General features: G+C 44.8%; 1 protein-coding gene across 3 annotated transcripts in view; it reads right to left on the bottom strand.

Annotated features, from left to right (window-relative positions):
- The window catches only part of ndrg4 (NDRG family member 4), a 102,215-nt gene that overhangs the window by 61,084 nt on the left and 23,804 nt on the right, over positions 1 to 17,327 (bottom strand). For all 3 annotated transcript variants that reach the window (XM_079286768.1, XM_079286766.1, XM_079286767.1), the window contains 3 exons: positions 10,653 to 10,743; positions 7,006 to 7,164; positions 3,563 to 3,601 (listed from right to left, as the gene is read on the bottom strand). In XM_079286768.1, coding sequence (XP_079142894.1) covers positions 3,563 to 3,601; positions 7,006 to 7,164; positions 10,653 to 10,730 — 276 coding nt within the window. In that variant the 5' untranslated portion in view covers positions 10,731 to 10,743. The remainder of the gene's footprint in view (positions 1 to 3,562; positions 3,602 to 7,005; positions 7,165 to 10,652; positions 10,744 to 17,327) is intronic.

The following is a 17,327-nucleotide window of genomic DNA, read 5'->3' as shown; positions in this document are numbered from 1 at the left end:
AGGTGTTCTCGATTGAGCCAATTAGTGATGTTGATAAACACACAGACTCAGAGACACACGCGCACATACACTCCTCTCCCTCTCTCTGTGTCTCTCTCAGTCAGTCTTTCAGGTCTTAGGGATCTTTAGGGGTCTTTCCCCCCTCCTCCACCCCCCCCCCACACACACACACGCCATTTTAAAATAAAAGCAGCACAGAATGAATCCTAACTGAAATGCTTGTGATGAGCCTGTCATTTAATAACCGGTTTGTGTTTATCGAACAGAAACCATTCAACTATAAAAATCTTCAGCTCTTTCACCAGAGGGGTGCTATGACTTTTCATATTTCTAACCTTTAAACTTTTTGAATGATTCAACTTTTTATTTTCAATGGGATCTCTATGGAGAATATTTTCAAATGGCTTCAGGCACACAGGTGTTCGCGAATAAGCCAATTCGTGATGTTGATAAACACACAGACACACTCGCACATACACTCCTCTCCCTCTCTCTCTGTGTGTCTCTCTCAGTCAGTCATTCAGGTCTTAGGGATCTTTAGAGGTCTTTCCCCCCTCCCACACACACACGCCATTTTTAAATAAAAGCCCCACAGAATGAATCCTAACTGAAATGCTTGTGATGAGCCTGTCATTTAATAACCGGTTTGTGTTTATCTAACATTATGATTCTGTCTCCTCTCCCCTTCTCCCCCACACCCCACACCTCATTTCAAAATAAAAGCCCCAGAGAGTGAATTCTAACTGAACTGCTTGTGATGAAGCCTGTCATTTAATAACCTCTGTTTATGTGTGTCAAACATTATGATTATGTCTCCTCTCCCCCACCCAGCCCCACCCTTTCAAAATAAAGGCCCCATGGATTAACTGTATGTAAACATTAAACTCAAAATTCTGCTTTTTTGTTGAAATAATGAATGCTCTTACTAATACTGCGACAACTACTACTACTGCTAATATTTCTAGTATTACCACTACAACTACAACTTTTGCTGTTGCTACTATTACTACTACCACTACTGCTATTACTACCACTACCACTATTACTGATACCACAACTGCTAATACTGCTATTCCTGCTACTACCAGTACTAATAACCAGTACTAATACTACTACAGCTATTAGTACGACTGCTGATACTACTACTTCTACTACTTCTTCTAATTACAAATACTTCGACGACAACTTCTACTGCTACTGCTACTACAAATATCACTACTGCTACAACTAGTACTTATTCAAATGCTACTCATACTGCGAATAATACTTATACTACTACTACAACAAATATCACTACTGCTGGAATTCTTTTAAGCTACAGAAACCGTTCGAATATCAAAATGTTCAGCTCTTTCAGGAGAGGGGTGATATAACTTCATATTTGTAATCTTTCAACTTTTTTGAATTATTCAGCTTTTTGCAATTTGTTTTAAATTGGATATCTATTTTCAGCAATGTTTTTGAGATTTCATTTCAGCTTTCAGCATTCCAACGCATTTTCAGCAGGAAATGCATTTTCTAGTTCAACTTCTATTTCTTCCGTCGCACCTCTTCTTCTCCTTCATATTTTAAGCTACAGAAACCGTTCAACAATTAAAATGTTCAGCTCTTTCACCAGAGGGGTGCTATGACTTTTCATATTTCTAACCTTTAAACTTTTTGAATTATTAAGCTTTTTATTTTCAATGGGATCTCAAAGGAGAATATTTTCAAATCCTCTTAAACTTCTTCAACTCTCAAATCCTTCAACTTCCTCATACTTTCAGCTACAGACACCATTTCAACTTTACAATGTTGAGAAAACCCTTAACTATTGCCGCATGATTCAGCTTTTTGATATCTTTTAAACTTTTTGAACTGCAGCAATTTAACTTTTATGATTTTTCAGCCCTTTTCTGCATTTTATAATGGGTGTGTATTGCGCAGCTTAGAGTGCGTGATATCACCGCTAGAGTGAAGAGCAGCTTGAGATTCTTGTGAAAAAACATTTGTATTTTGCCACTGTGTCCACAATCTTCACTCTTCATGCATAATTTCTGGATGTAGAAGTAGCTAATCTTGTCCTTGTCGTAGAAAAATGACTGGAATCCCACAGATTTCCACATTTGACACAGAAGCCGTTAATTGAGAGGAAAACCAACTTTCTGCTCCATAGAGACCAATGTTAAATTTTGCTTCAAAAACATCTTCCACAGAACACGGTACCCCATTTCTAGATCGCCAATTAAGCCACATTTTTTACACTACAGACACAATTTTTATAGGATCTGTTCTTCAACTCATCCTTCCTCGCACTTATTAATATCGGCGCAATAGGAATAGTATAGTATTTTGGTATAGTTTAGTATAGTATGGTATTGTAGTATGGTATAATACAGTAAAGTGTTGTATAGTATAATAGTATTATATAGTATGGTAAGGTATGGTATCGTGTAGAGTAGGGGTGTAACGGTACGTGTATTCGTATTGAACCGTTCGGTACGAGGCTCACGGTTCGGTACGCATGACGAACCGAATACGTTTGGAAAAAAAACGTATTCTAATGTTCCTGTTCTAATGTTCCCTGCACCATGACAAAGGCATGAATTTAAAGGGAAAACAAATTATATTGACTGGAAAGATGCAGGCTGAAGCTTAAGCTTATCTTAATAATACCCTTTTACGTAACATATTCCAACAAGCAACCCTTTCAGTCCTAGGTTGAGGTATTACAAAAAATAAAACAGAAACAATAATAAAAATACCTTTGATTTATATGTGTTTACCACCTTAATTAATTTCAATTGTCAGAACCATTCAACAGCTGAACCACTTTGCGAGACATACAACTATTCGTTAAATGTGTCCTTACTCGTGGCTTTTTAAAGATACCCATTCCCCTAAATTCATGCTGGCTCCCCCAGCATTTTAAAGCATGTAAGTAAGCAATTTCACTCTGCATATTTATCCAATCGAATTACAATTCTTATAGCTTTATTTTGTAGCATTTGTGTTGCTCCATACATCCACGGTAGATATTGCCTTTTGTTTTTAAAACAGAGGTTCATTTTAAAGCTGAAATGTCGTGCATCTTGACACTCCAAAGTGTGTAAAGACTAGTCCCAAATAAATACAAATTAACCTTTGAAAGCTTTTAATCTCAGGGTAGAAATCTCAGATGTATTGCTATTAATCAGACACTTTCATCATATCAGAGTAACCTGTTCCTAACCAGCCTGTCTTTGGATCCAGCACAAGGAGAACATGCAAGCTCCACACAAAGAGGCCTCAACTAGTTAAAGGATTCAAACCGGGGGCCCACAGTGGAGCAATAGCTAATATAGAGCTTCCATCTTGAGGTAGTTATTATCATCGTTGTTGTATTTAGCCTTGTAAATTTATAGACATCTATCTTCCACCTCCCCTCCTTTTCCACGTCTCTGTTGACTCGGGCTGTTTACCCGAGTGAGCGAGCACGAAGAGTTGGCAAACAAAATAAGATGAGGGATGATAGACAGACGACGACACAAAAGACGCACTGATAAGAAAAGAGAGAGAGCGCAACACACACATGGGCTTATACCTTCCAATCCCCCGCCGGCATCAGCTGTTCACAGCTTTCCTGCACAGAGAGACAAGCAGAGACGAAAGACAGAAAGAAACTAATTAAAAGAGGAAAGAGATAAGTGAGTCTGACTGTGCATCCACTGTTGGAGCTGAAGGCCAGCTAAACTCACAGAGAGCAGCATGAGCTGTGCACTGTAGGTCCAAACCGACACAGAAAAACACTCTTTCCCAGAAGCACTTTCACAGTACAGTGATCATGTTCTACTGTCTCTGAACATACACAGAAATGTATGTTATAAATGAAATTTAGCATTAATTACTCCCTTAATAGGATAAAAAAGCCACGATTTTGGTAGTCAAATTGTATTGGTTGTGTTTGAGTCATAGACTGTAAATATAGATGGACGACTCGTCTCCACTTCCTTCCTATGTACAAAAGTGACGTCAACCATCTCGAGGGTTTGACGTCATTTGAACTCACTTACTTCACTTTACTACAGACGGCTTGTTAGCCTGAGCCACCTAGCTGCTACGTTAGCACAACGGTGGTTGTTTGGCGAGAAAGAACTCACCATAATATCTCTAAAAATTAATTCATGACATGTTCTATTACACATACTCTTGTAAATTAAAGTTGCATCTCCTTTCTCGTACAATTTCAAATCAATCATTACGTCACACCCCCTTTTTATAGCATCAAATAACTAATTAAAAACTTGAACATACGCGCGATAAGAACCTAAATGAGTGACCATCTTCAGGAAAACATTATTTGACGTGCATTTTAATTTTTTAGTTCAGCCCATGTCCCAGTCGCTAACGTGGAGGGGGAGGGACTTATGTGCTATAATGCAGCCAGCGACCAGGGATGTTTCGGCTTCACTTTTGGAGAGCTGGCATGTCGTCCATCTTCGGTTTGAATTCATTCAAAGATATTCCAACAATTTAGCAATGCACTGCATGAGGTTGGGTGTTTTAACTACTGGGTCATGCATTTCCCATAATGCAGCTTAGATAGTGGCTTTCATCGGGCCCTTTTAAATTTCACAACACCAGTTTGTAACCCTGATGACATCATTATGACATCATCTGGGTTATTTTGTCAGCCTTCGGAACGCTCCCCCCAGAGCCAAAAGAAGATGTGATTCAGCTGTCTGTAAATGCTAAGTAGTACTTTCTTTATGGCTAGCAAGCTGATGCTGAAGGGTAAAATTGGCACAGTGCCCCTTTAGGAGCAGTGCTTTAACACATCCGTACTTCTTTGGTTAGGGCCAAATACACCTGTTATTCTAGAGAGACAGTAAAGATTCACTTAAGTGCATGTGGGAGACTGGGAACACATCAGCAGTAAGAGAAGATGGTGATTTTTTTAAATAGATGAGATGAGAGAGAGCACAGCAACCAGATCTCCCGGATTACGGTCGCAGTTTGAACACACAAATTTATTAATGTTAAAAATGACACAAAATTTTACTTTTATTTTTATTTTTTGACTCATCCACTACCCCGACCTCCTCCCTAAGTGGACTCATTGGAATTTATTTGTAAAGGCAAAAGTGATCCACGACAAAAATATGTTTCCTTTTAAATTCCCGAAGCGGTTTTGTTGTATGGGAATTTTTAGGACACAGGGCTGTGCAAAAAATGAGCTAATTTTTTGAGGAATCTGGTCTTGATTCTTCATTCGAGAAGAGATGTATTGACATAATACAGGTTTTTCATCCCTTATTACATGCACACTGCTGTGTAGGAAAATGACACATGCATCAGAGCAACAACTTAGATCATTTAACGTGTTTTTAATTTGTCATTTTTCAATACGACAGTGAAAGTTCACTGATCCCAACCTGTGTTATTTCAGCACATGCTCATCTAAGAGCTTATTCCTGCTCTGCTGCTTCCGTAAATCCCGGAGCAGAACAGGAACATCTGGACATCTGGACCGAAGAAAGCGAAGGACATGCACATGAGGTTAGACGCCAATCGAAACAGATGGTTGTCACACTGCTTCATTGTTAAACATGCACACAATATTATTTCTGAAAAAAAAACATGACAGGATTAAAGATGACACATAGGAGGTGAAAAGGAATAGTTGTGGATAAAGGTGTGTTGGGGGGGGGGCAGGGGGAGTCACATACAAAGTTGTTAAGGTTAGGAGTGGACAAAGTCAGATCAGGGACACACCTAAAGAGAAAGAAAGGACCTGAAGCTGCCCTTTAAGAAGAATGGGAAAACGTAAAATACTATTGAATGAGCTGTTCACTTCTCTGATAAACTCATCTCAACAGAAACTCAAAGGGCACCTCAGTTCCTGTGGAGTTCATGCAAATGGCTCCTTCTTTTCAGAGGAAAGATGTTATGGTGACAGTACGGTGGTCGGACCAGCAGGTGGCACTCTTCTCTTTCTCTCTGTTCTACTAAAGTAGCAGATTAAGATTTTATATAAAGATACATATGATCAGATAAAACAATGGGATACAGTTTATACTGCATATAGTAAGGAGTACTTAACTTTTAATACTAAGTATGCTAAATTTAAGATTTTTTTGTTTTGTTTTTTGTGTGTATTGCTGTTTTTACCCAAAGAGGCAATGTGTAAGATCTGGCCACCTGCTCCAAACACATGGGGGTCAGCATTTTACCTCGACTGCTGGGCTTATACAATCTACATTTAAAAAAAGGTAAACTGGTAACTAACAACAAGGGCTACACAAAATTCAACCAAACTGCTAAAACTCTGAGAGATCTTATGATTCACATGTGGCGTTGGGCTTTAGTTTACGAGTCTGTGTGTTTACTGTGACGCTAACCGGGGCTGTACAGTCCGTGTACGTTTGGAGAGGGACCTTGGACACTGGTGTTTGCACTGGCTGAAATTGAGCTAACTGATAACAGAACTTTCGTCTCCCTGCGAGAGACGTTTCTGCCATTTTGGACCGGCAGAACGTTTGTTCGTCCAACGAACAAACAATGTACACGAATCATGGATGTATTAACATGCATCGGGGCAGCTCCACTTCCTCTCATGCTGGACTGAGTACAGACTGGAAGCTACAGTGATTAAGGTGTATTACCAGACAGGATAGGCCAGAGCTAGCTGGTTAGCATGCTCATTTCAGTAGATATCCCTAGACGTCTCTGACATGACATCAACACTGTAACCTCTTCACATTCCGGTGATACTGTTTGACAATGTTTTTTTTGTTTCAAACTAAAATTCTGGCCACATCTTACACTTTGCCCCTTTAAGTAAACCTAGCTTTCTCCCTGACTACTACTTCCACCACTGCGAGTCACGTGTATGCTATAACAACAGTAATAATGTGTTTTTCTAACATTTTCTTAACCACAGTGCAGACAGTGGGTGTTGTCCACCAATGGTTACCAGCGGTTACCATGTGTGTGTTACATTCAGTGTGCTGGCAGGTAGATGATTCTGTTTGTTCTGGTAGTTACCGGGAGGACCCCGCTGGCCCGACGGCGCGTCTGGCGGAGCCAGTGCCGCGCGATGACATGCCAGCTGTGAGTGGGGCGGCTGGGGGGAGGGGGTTGGTTAAGGGGTACCGGGCTTGCGGGGCACGGTAACCCCCCCGATGCCTCGTCTCCTTTATCCTGCTGTATTGCGAAACAACAAACACAAGGACTTAGAGCTCCAAAGACACTACTGGCCTCACTCTGCTTCATTTCTGCTCCAGCATCACCAGAGAGGTCAAGACCTGCAACCTTATTTTGAAAAACAGGAACAGGTGTAAACCATGCACATGCAACTCTAAACCAGGAATATGCTGCATTAAGGTCACATGGAAACACTGTAAATGCAAGTTGCATCAAGGTCGTAGTTGGTATGTTCAGGGCCGTAACCAGGATCTTAAACGTACTGAGGTCATAAGTCCAAGGTCTCCACAAACTGACCAGACAACACAAGTCTTTTGCTTGGTTTGACTTTTCATGTGCAATTTCTTTAAGTAAGTTTCCCAACGTGACAGTCTAAGCTCTATAATGCAAGAAATAACATCCTTGTGGAGAAATACTGAGTCATTAATTATTCATTTGCTAGTCCAATTGAAATTAATTCATATAAAAATACTGGAATCTATGATGGTGTATAGGTAGGCCCATATAGGTAAAAAACGGCGTAATATTGATAGAAAAAACTCTGAGATCAAAGTTGCAAATGTACAAGAAAGAAACTTGGATATTATTTCTTTCAACAACAAAAAAAATAAAGAAAATGTTTTATATTCTTTAAGATTATAAAGTCAAAAAACATTTGAATTTGTTGCACCTAAAGTGGTGTCATTAAGTTAAGGATAGCTCTTGACTGAGGCCAAGGTCCTGAAAGATAATTTTTTTCCGCTATTCTTTTATGAACATGTTGTACTCTTTATATTAGGCCGGTTTGCTAACGGGTTGTCAGATAAATCCTGAAGAGGTCCAATGTCGTCTCTTACGAATGGCCTCTGGCCGAGGTGGAGGTCCTGAAAGAAACCTATACATGTTCTCCTTCCAGTTCTTTCTGTGTTCTTTTGTGAATATGAGAATGTATATATTCCGCGCATGGCAACTCATGTTACCGCAGTGGTAATGGTAGCATCTGTGACACGATGAGGTCTTACCACAACCAACTGACAAGCAGCAACATTTCAAGAAACCAACAGTATGTGTGCTTGATACAGAGAAAAGTACCTGTAAAAACATTGCTCCATACAAGTGACTTAGGGTACCTTTAAATCGTCTGCATTATTGGACTTTTTCATGCAAAAGGCAGAAGCTGTATTAGGAATGATGGTTATGTTTAAAACGAAATGACCAAAATGGATGTTCATCATGTGTTCATATACTGTATAGAGTGTATGGACAATTAAAATGCATAGGCATCAGTTTATTTTCTTAAAGCTTCAAATCAGCTTCAAATTAGTTTCATTGAATAAAAACGTCTGTTATGCCTGTGTGAACTAAATGCAGCATTCGTCCAACATGACTCCCACTGAGTCAGACCCGAGCTTTACCAGCGTTTTGTGCCAGGAGTTGATCACTCAGTAACAACACCAGAGCTACAGACTTTAGATGAGCTGGGAGAGAAGAGAGGCAGCTGAAGTCGTCTTCGACAGAATGATAAAACGAGCGGCCCGTTGAGTCACCCAAACATATAACTGGATCGATGCAGCTTGTCGTAATGAGCAGGCCGAATGACCTCTTGCTAGATGAGCTGATTGATGGCAGAATGAGTCAATCATATTGATGGGGAGACACTACAGATGAATAGGGGAAAGTTTTAACTAATAGACATCACCATGAAACTTCTCCAATTGATTACTTAGATTAAGAATTATTTTTTGTGTTACAAGTTTTCTGATATTTAAAGTATAAATGAGCAAACAAGGTATTATCTTAATAAATATGTACAAATTTTCAGAACAGAAATCTGAACATTGGATGAAGCCAGTTTCAAAATTCTTGTTTAATTTTGTTGACATAATAGAGTCAAAGTGTTTACAGAGGCGATTTGGATATGTCTTTGTATCATTCCATAAATCAGAAAATACTGTCAACAGCCATTAAAATGCTTTTAGTAATACAATGTTATATAAATCAGGCTATGATTGATATATGAACAAACAAACATCTGTAGAAACCTTCAGAACATAGAGAGGAATGAAAGTGTAAAGTTTGGTGTATGTAAGAGCTACTGAAGTGGAGATTTATGGGTCTGAGTCTGTGAAAAAATGTATTTCGAGAAAACGTCCTTTAAAGAGACGTTTCAGGTTCATGTTTTTGTTGAAATTACAGACATTTTGAAGACACTACAGGTGAATCGAGTAAAAAATAACTGATATATATCACCATGACACTTCTTAAGTTGATAACTTCCATTATTATTTTTTTAAGTTTTCTGATATGTTGTTATTGTTTATATATGCAAGTGTAGCATGATCTAATAGTAACTTTTGATGAATTTCTGAGAAATCTATAGACTCAAATAGACAAAGCAATGAAATAAACGCGAAATGTGTATTTTGGGCGTTTACTTTCCACTAGTCTGAAAGACTTGTGGATAGACTTGTGGTTTCATTTATGACACACTGGCCAGGTGAGTCATGGCTGGTTTTAGTCACATTGATTTCTCCAGCAGAAACATGAGGCTTGTCAGGAGCAGAAGAACATTCCACTCTTGTTTATGGTTTGTTCAATATATTATTTTGATGCTATTCTTGGCAGGAATGATTTTTTCTCCGCCTGTTTGTGCTCCACAATAATAAAAGTGGCCTTAGTATAATTGGCCCAACAAGTGAGTTTTTTTCAGGCATACATTTTGCCTTTTAATCATAGCCTGATTTACCTTAGCTGAATTTCAGGAGCAGGGCCACACCTCCACGGGGCCACACCCTACAAATACCCACGGCCACCATAGCTCAGCCTGCTACGCCTTTCGCACCCCACCCTCCCGCCCCTCTTTAAAACCACTCCCGGAAGGCCACCTGCCTCCACAGCCACTACTGTCCCACATGGACCGGGGGGGGTCTGCAAGGCCCGGGAGCCGCAGTGGACCCTCAAACTAGCCTTTCCCCAAACCGCTTCGCTCAGGCTACCCTCCACCAACCATCCCTAAAACTCTCCAGCCGGCCAAATCGCCGAGGTGGGGCCCTAAGCTAGTGAATGTCCTTTTTTCTGTCAAGCTGATCTGGTTCATCTCCACCATTTCCATCATCTGGAGTGGCTCTCAAACATTTAAGAGCCCCTGATTAAGCAGCCGTTTTAACCTGTTGCTTAGGTAATGAATAAGTGGCCTTTTTGTAACCGCCTTCTGCCTATTCTCCGCTCTGTTTTTGCCTCCCTTCTCTGTTCTCCGGCGCTCTCTCTCAGCTTACATGAGCTTTTATTTTTTCATAGTGTTGTTATCAAAGAGTCACGGTCAGATGGAGATCATTAATTTCCTCCTCAAACAATCCCATTGTCTAATTATGAGCCATCGCGGCTAATGAGCACAAACATCTTTGTCATAATTCTTTCCGAGTGGCTCGTCCTGTCACAGACCAAACAGCACCCGGATCAGGGGTACGTACACAGAGGACAAGCGCGGTAAATAAACCAGGTGGACTGACCATGTCTGAGTCCACGCCGCGCTGCTCCGGCAGCAGGGGCTTCGCCTCCGTGAACTGCTGCTCCTTCATCCCTGCCATCCTGGACAGCAACCTGGAATCACCACGCCAACACACACACACACACACACACACATCTAAGGTTACACTATTATTTCATCATGCAGAATACTGTTTGACCTTAAAAAACTAAATTCACCTGCATTTGTTTCTCTACCAGTGTGTTGCATGATGATGCCATTTCAGTTTCAATTAAATGGAATGAAACAGTCCTTCGAGGAGTAATTTCACAAATCCACATTGTGAAATGATGGAAGCACTCAGATCGCTGATTAAATGATGTGCTGAACGAGGAGAATCTGAGCAGCTGATAGATGAGGAACTGATTGGAAACGGAGATGGAATCATGACGGGAATTAGAAACCTGCCCAAATGTATTGGAAGAATTACTGGTAAAAGAAAATGAAAACATACACAGCTACAGTGCATATGGGGGTTTCCTGAGAAGTAAAAACTTGACTTGAGGTGAATCTTTTCCAAAACGAAAGGTGCTCTGAGGAGTTTTCTTGTAAAGAGACAATGTATGCGTTGTTTTCATCCTTGGGGTCTAATAAACATGTTGAAGTTTATTTTGTATGACAGTGTGTGCATGTAATTACTGCAGTGGTGGGCCGTCAGGGCCAGCAAGGCCTTCTCTGCTGGCCTAAACAGAATCACAAAGTTATAGCTATTTTATAATTTAATAATTTTTCACAAATACACTACATGTATTATAATTATTTTTCCGATCAGCTTATTTTCTCATTGCACAGCTCCTGTCTTCATCTGTTGTTCTGCTTCCAGCACAGCTTGTTTTAAGGAGAGCTTTTATCCAATCAGGAAAATGTGGCTCCGCCCGCTCAGCTCGGCAGCTTCTTGACGGGTGCCGAACGAGTGCCACTCGCTTGCCGCTGTTGTGACACCTGACTGATGCTTGCCACAGACTAGCCACTGCAGTGCCAGTGCCACAAGGAGGAGCTCGGCCTTGTTGCGTCAACTTTACGCAGTGGCATGTTTGGCGGTGACGATCCCAATATCGACTGCCTCTGTCGAGCAGACATTTTTAGCCCTCAACGCATCAAAACATATTCCAGAAACACAACTGGGGAGACCTCTTGCTGGAACTGAAACGCACGGATGTACTGTACAACCGCGTCATTGAACTGTTTGTAAACAAAGACAGGAGGATGGACTGTGTCTGTCAATAATGAACAGCATTTGGTAAGTGAACTGCTTTCGTGATTTTATATCTGCAGTGGCGTTGTGTTAATTTATCTGTCGTGTTGTTTTTATTATATAGTTAATATCATTCCCTCTGATGTAAATAACAATGAGTGTTTGGTGTTTTAGTGCCGCACTGTTGCTGGATTGTTTTGTCATGCTTTGTTGTAAATAAATGTGATTGGTTCTTGTGAGTTTGTTCTTGTCATTGTGTTAATTACATTTATTTTACGATATGCATTGTCCGTTAATGACGAAGCATCCCATCATGCGCGTATTCATGTATCTGCACTCTGCAGTTCGTGTATTGTTTCGTGTAAACACCTCATATTCACATATCTGCAGAATTTGACAAGCGAAATAAAATGTTACATGAAGGTGGGTTTTATTTCACTTGTCAAATTTTGCAGTGTTCTGTGAATTCGTTAGGTGACGAAACAAACAATAACCCGTAGCTGTGGTGGTTCAACTGTAGTAAGACGGCACAGAAGGCCCAGGTAGAAAATGCACGGCCCGCCACTGAATTAGTGTATAACACATGGAAAACTGACACATGCTAAAGTGATGCTAGAGTGGTATATACTTTTGACAAGTGGAGCCACTGACCGAGGGTTGGTATATGATGAGTTGGAAGTGGGATTGTTTGGTCTTTAGCTCTACTACAGGTTAAAAAAACTTCACAGTGTACCATTACTTGTGTTGGGAACGTAAAGGGGCGTGTTTGGGTTATCTGTTAGGATCTCGGTCTGACCTAGTGTGTGCTCCTCTGTTTTTCCCCCTGTCAGTGTTGTTGGTTGAAGGCCATGTGCTTATGTTTTGTTTTTGTGTCAGCCTATAGTTTCCACCCCCGAGTTCCATCTCCAACCACGCCCCTCTCCCCAGGCTCAGCTGTGGGGAATTCCGGTGATCAGCGCCGACTGACTTAAATACCCCCAGCTGTCCTCCGGCGCGTTGTCAGTCCGTACGGTTACCAGTCTGGTTCTAGTCGCCGTGAGTTTGAGCAGTGTTTTCATGACGAGTGATTTCTAACCTTTCTGGCTGTCTGCAGCACTCCTGCCGCGCAGAGTCGATCCCCGGGAATTCACCTGTGCGCAGAGGCCGATCCGAGTAGTACCACGGAGTTCACCGGTCGGCATCCCTTGTTTTCATCCCGGACCATTTCCAGCCGTGAGTAGGTTGAGTTTCCCTCCCGACTCCGGAGGCTGCATCATTCTTCCTCGGTTGAGTTTCCCTCCCGACTCAGGGAGAACGGACAGGCTTTGGCCACTGGACACGTGCCGTAGTCTGTTTGGATATTGTTGTCTGTTTAAGTCTGCAGCTATATATATATATATATATATATATATATATATATATATATATATATATATATATATATATATATATATATATATATATATATATATAAAGATCTTGAAGGATTAATCTGCTGTGTGAGCGTGCGTTTCGGTCCATCTACTACACCACCACATAACAGAACGGACTGACCATGTCGGACCCAGCCGCCGCAGCAGATGTTCTTTCTGTGGATCAGCTGCAGAGGGAGATGGCCAACCAGGGCGCGCTCCTCGGGCAACACCATCAGGTTCTGAGGGACCTAGCGGACTCGCAGCGATCTATCGGGGCCCAGGTAGCGGAGATAGGAGGCCTGCTGCAGGACTTCACGCTACGCCATTCCCCTCCCTCGGAGCCGGCTCCTGAGGACGCATCCAGCACCCGTGAGTCCTTTGTTCCCTCACCGGTGCCCTATAATGGAGCGTCCGGGGAGTGTAGAGGGTTCATGCTCCAGTGTGGATTTGTTTTTAACCAGCAGCCCCGCACATTTGCTTCGGACAATGCAAGGGTGGCCTTTACGGTGGGGTTGCTGCGTGGCAAGGCGCTGGTCTGGGCGGAGGCTTGGCTCAACAGGCGCAGCCCAAGCCGGCTTCCCTACGAGCTCTTCGCGGAGGAGTTCAGGAGGGTATTTGACCACCCAGTTTACACCAGGGACGTTGCTCAGCGCCTGCTCAGTCTTCGTCAGGGTTCCACTAGCGCAGCGGAGTACACGGTGGACTTCCAGATTCTGGCCACGGAGTCCGGTTGGGACAAGGAGGCGCTTAAGGGGATATATCGCCACAGCCTTTCGGATCTGTTGAAGGATGAGCTCGCAGTCCGGGAGGAGCCAGAGTCTTTAGAGGAGCTCTACACTCTGGTCATCAATATGGATAACCGTATCCGGGAACGCCGCCGGGAGAGGAACTTCCGGTCGTCCAATCCGGTGCGTCAGTGGGGTTTCCGTCCCAGCCTTCAGCTCCCGAGCCCGTCCGGACGGTACAGCTCTGCACGCCCCCATTCTCCTACCTCGGCCCCTCCCCCTTTCGAGCCGGAGGAGCCAATGCAGCTCGGGGGGACTAATCTCTCTCCGGAGGAGAGAGAGCGACGCATCCGCTCAGGAGGCTGTCTGTACTGTGGTGAGTCGGGACACCGCAGGGCCGTCTGCCCTGTTCGACCAAAAGAGAGCGCTCGCCAGTAAGAGTGGGGATGCTGGCGAGCGATGCAGAGAGAATTCCCCCTTCTAAGCCTCGTGCACTGTTTCCTGCCACCCTGAGTTTAGCTTCTGGGCCTGTGCACCTGTCGGCACTCATGGATTCAGGGGCTGAAGAGAACTTTTTGGACACTGAGTTTGTTAGGCGTAATGGGATTCCCGTGGAGGCGTTGGAGTGCACTCAGCTAGTGAGCGCACTGGATGGCAGTTCACTAGCAGAGATAACACACCAGACTCAGCCTATTTCCCTGCTCGTGTCTGGTAATCACAGCCAGAAGACCCGGTTCTACGTGTTTCCTACCCCTCAGACACCTAACCCACCTGGTCCTGGGACTTCCCTGGCTTAAGGATCATAATCCACAAATTGATTGGGCTGGGAGTAGGATCACCGGCTGGAGCTCCACCTGTCACTCTCGCTGCCTCAGATCTGCGGTCCCCCGGCAAGCTCCTCCCCCCCAGCAGTCCTGAGACCGGTCCTAGCCTCTCCGCCGTGCCCCGGGAGTATTGGGATTTAGGAGAGTCATTCAGCAAGGAGCGGGCTCTTTCACTCCCCCCTCATCGCCCCTACGATTGTGCTATTGACCTGCTCCCGGGCGCCCCACTTCCCACTAGTCGGCTATATAATCTCTCCCGGCCAGAACGCGAGTCTATGGAGAAATATATAACTGAGTCAGTCGCCGCAGGAATCATACGTCCCTCATCTTCGCCTGTGGGAGCGGGTTTCTTCTTCGTCTCCAAGAAGGACAAGAGCCTCCGTCCCTGCATCGATTTCAGAGGTTTGAATCAAATTACCATCAAGAATAAATATCCTTTGCCACTCATCTCATCTGTTTTCGACTCCTTAGCCTCAGCTAAGATATTCACCAAGCTGGACCTACGCAACGCGTATCATCTGGTCCGAATTCGCGAGGGAGACGAGTGGAAGACGGCCTTTAACACCCCTTTGGGACACTTTGAATATCTGGTGATGCCGTTTGGATTGACCAATGCCCCTGCCGTCTTTCAGGCACTGGTTAATGATGTCCTCCGCGACTTCCTCAACCGTTTCGTATTTGTGTATATTGACGACATTCTGATCTTCTCCCCGAATCCCCAGGAGCACACTAACCACGTCCGCCAGGTGCTGCAACGGCTGTTGGAGAATCAGCTCTTCGTTAAGGCTGAGAAGTGCGAGTTCCACGTCTCCTCTGTGCAGTTCCTGGGCGTCTTCATTGAGGAGGGTCAGGTGAGAAAAGACCCCGAGAAGGTTAAGGCCGTAACGGAGTGGCCGGTGCCCACCTCGCGAAAGAAGCTCCAGCAGTTTCTGGGGTTCGCGAACTTCTACAGACGGTTCATCCGGGACTACAGCCGAACGGCAGAACCGCTGACGCGACTCACCTCCTCCAAGGTGTTGTTTTCATGGACCCCAGAGGCCGACAGGGCTTTTTCTGCTCTCAAGGAGCGGTTCGCCTCGGCTCCAATCCTGGTCCACCCAGACGAGACACGGCAGTTTGTCGTCGAGGTGGATGCCTCCGACACCGGAGTCGGAGCCGTACTGTCTCAGCGGTCAGTTTCCGACTCTAAGCTTCATCCTTGTGCTTTCTTCTCTCGTAGACTTTCCCCTGCTGAGAGAAACTATGACGTGGGCAGCCGAGAGCTGTTGGCTGTCAAGTTCGCGTTGGAGGAGTGGAGGCACTGGCTGGAGGGATCGGTGGTCCCCTTCATCGTTTGGACCGACCACCGAAATCTGGAGTATATCCACACGGCGAGACGCCTCAATTCTCGCCAGGCCCGTTGGGCTTTGTTCTTCGCCCGCTTCAATTTCAGCATCACCTATCGGCCAGGTCACAAGAACACCAAGCCGGATGCACTCTCCCGTCAGTTTGCCCCGGAAGAGGGGAACTCTACTCCCGACACCATCCTGCCTGCTGCGTACGTGCTCGGTGCTGTCACCTGGGAGATCGAGAGGGTGGTACGTGAGGCCCAGCAGGCTCAACCTGACCCTGGAGGGGGCCCTCCGAATCGTCTGTTTGTCCCTCCGTCCGTCCGCTCCCAAGTCCTGCGGTCCTGCATCCGGCGGACTGTAGACTGGCTCCGCCGCACCTTTTGGTGGCCGTCCCTCGAAGAGGAGACCCGTACGTATGTGCGGGCATGCACTATGTGCGCCCGGAACAAGGCCTCGCACCGACCCCCCATGGGGCTACTACGGCCACTCCCGGTTCCACAACGTCCATGGTCCCACATTGCAGTGGATTTCGTAACGGGTCTCTCCCCGTCAAACGGTAACACCGTCATTCTGACTGTGGTGGACCGGTTCTCAAAGGCGGCCCACTTCATTCCCCTGCCCAAGCTTCCATCGGCCCGTGAGACCGCTGACCTACTAGTCCAACACGTCATTAGGCTTCATGGCATTCCTGCGGACATAGTCTCGGACCGTGGCCCGCAGTTCTCATCCCAGTTATGGAAGGCCTTCTGTCACACCCTCGGCGCCACAGCCAGTCTCTCCTCGGGATTCCATCCGCAAACTAACGGCCAGACGGAGAGGCTGAACCAGGAGCTCGAGGCCATCCTCAGGTGTGTGACCGCCACTAATCCCTCCTCTTGGAGCCATCACCTCCCGTGGGTTGAGTACGCCCACAATTCCCACACGTCCACTGCCACCAGACTGTCCCCTTTTGAGGCCTCCTTGGGCTATCAGCCTCCCCTGTTCCCTAGCCAGGAGGTCGAGGTGGCAGTTCCATCAGTCTAACACAATGCCCGGCGTTGTAGACGGGTGTGGAGAGAGGCTCGGGTGGCTCTGCGCCGCACGGCTGAGCAGAATAAGAGAGTGGCGGATCGGCGTTGTGTCCCAGCTCCGGCATACCGTATTGGAGACTTGGTCTGGCTTTCGACCAGGGACATCCCCCTACGCACCG

The sequence above is a fragment of the Melanostigma gelatinosum genome (genome assembly GCF_949748355.1).
Source record: "Melanostigma gelatinosum genome assembly, chromosome: 1".
Taxonomy (NCBI): domain Eukaryota; kingdom Metazoa; phylum Chordata; class Actinopteri; order Perciformes; family Zoarcidae; genus Melanostigma; species Melanostigma gelatinosum.
The sequence above is the reverse complement of the archived record's forward strand: the minus strand, read 5'-3'. Positions and strand labels throughout refer to the sequence as shown.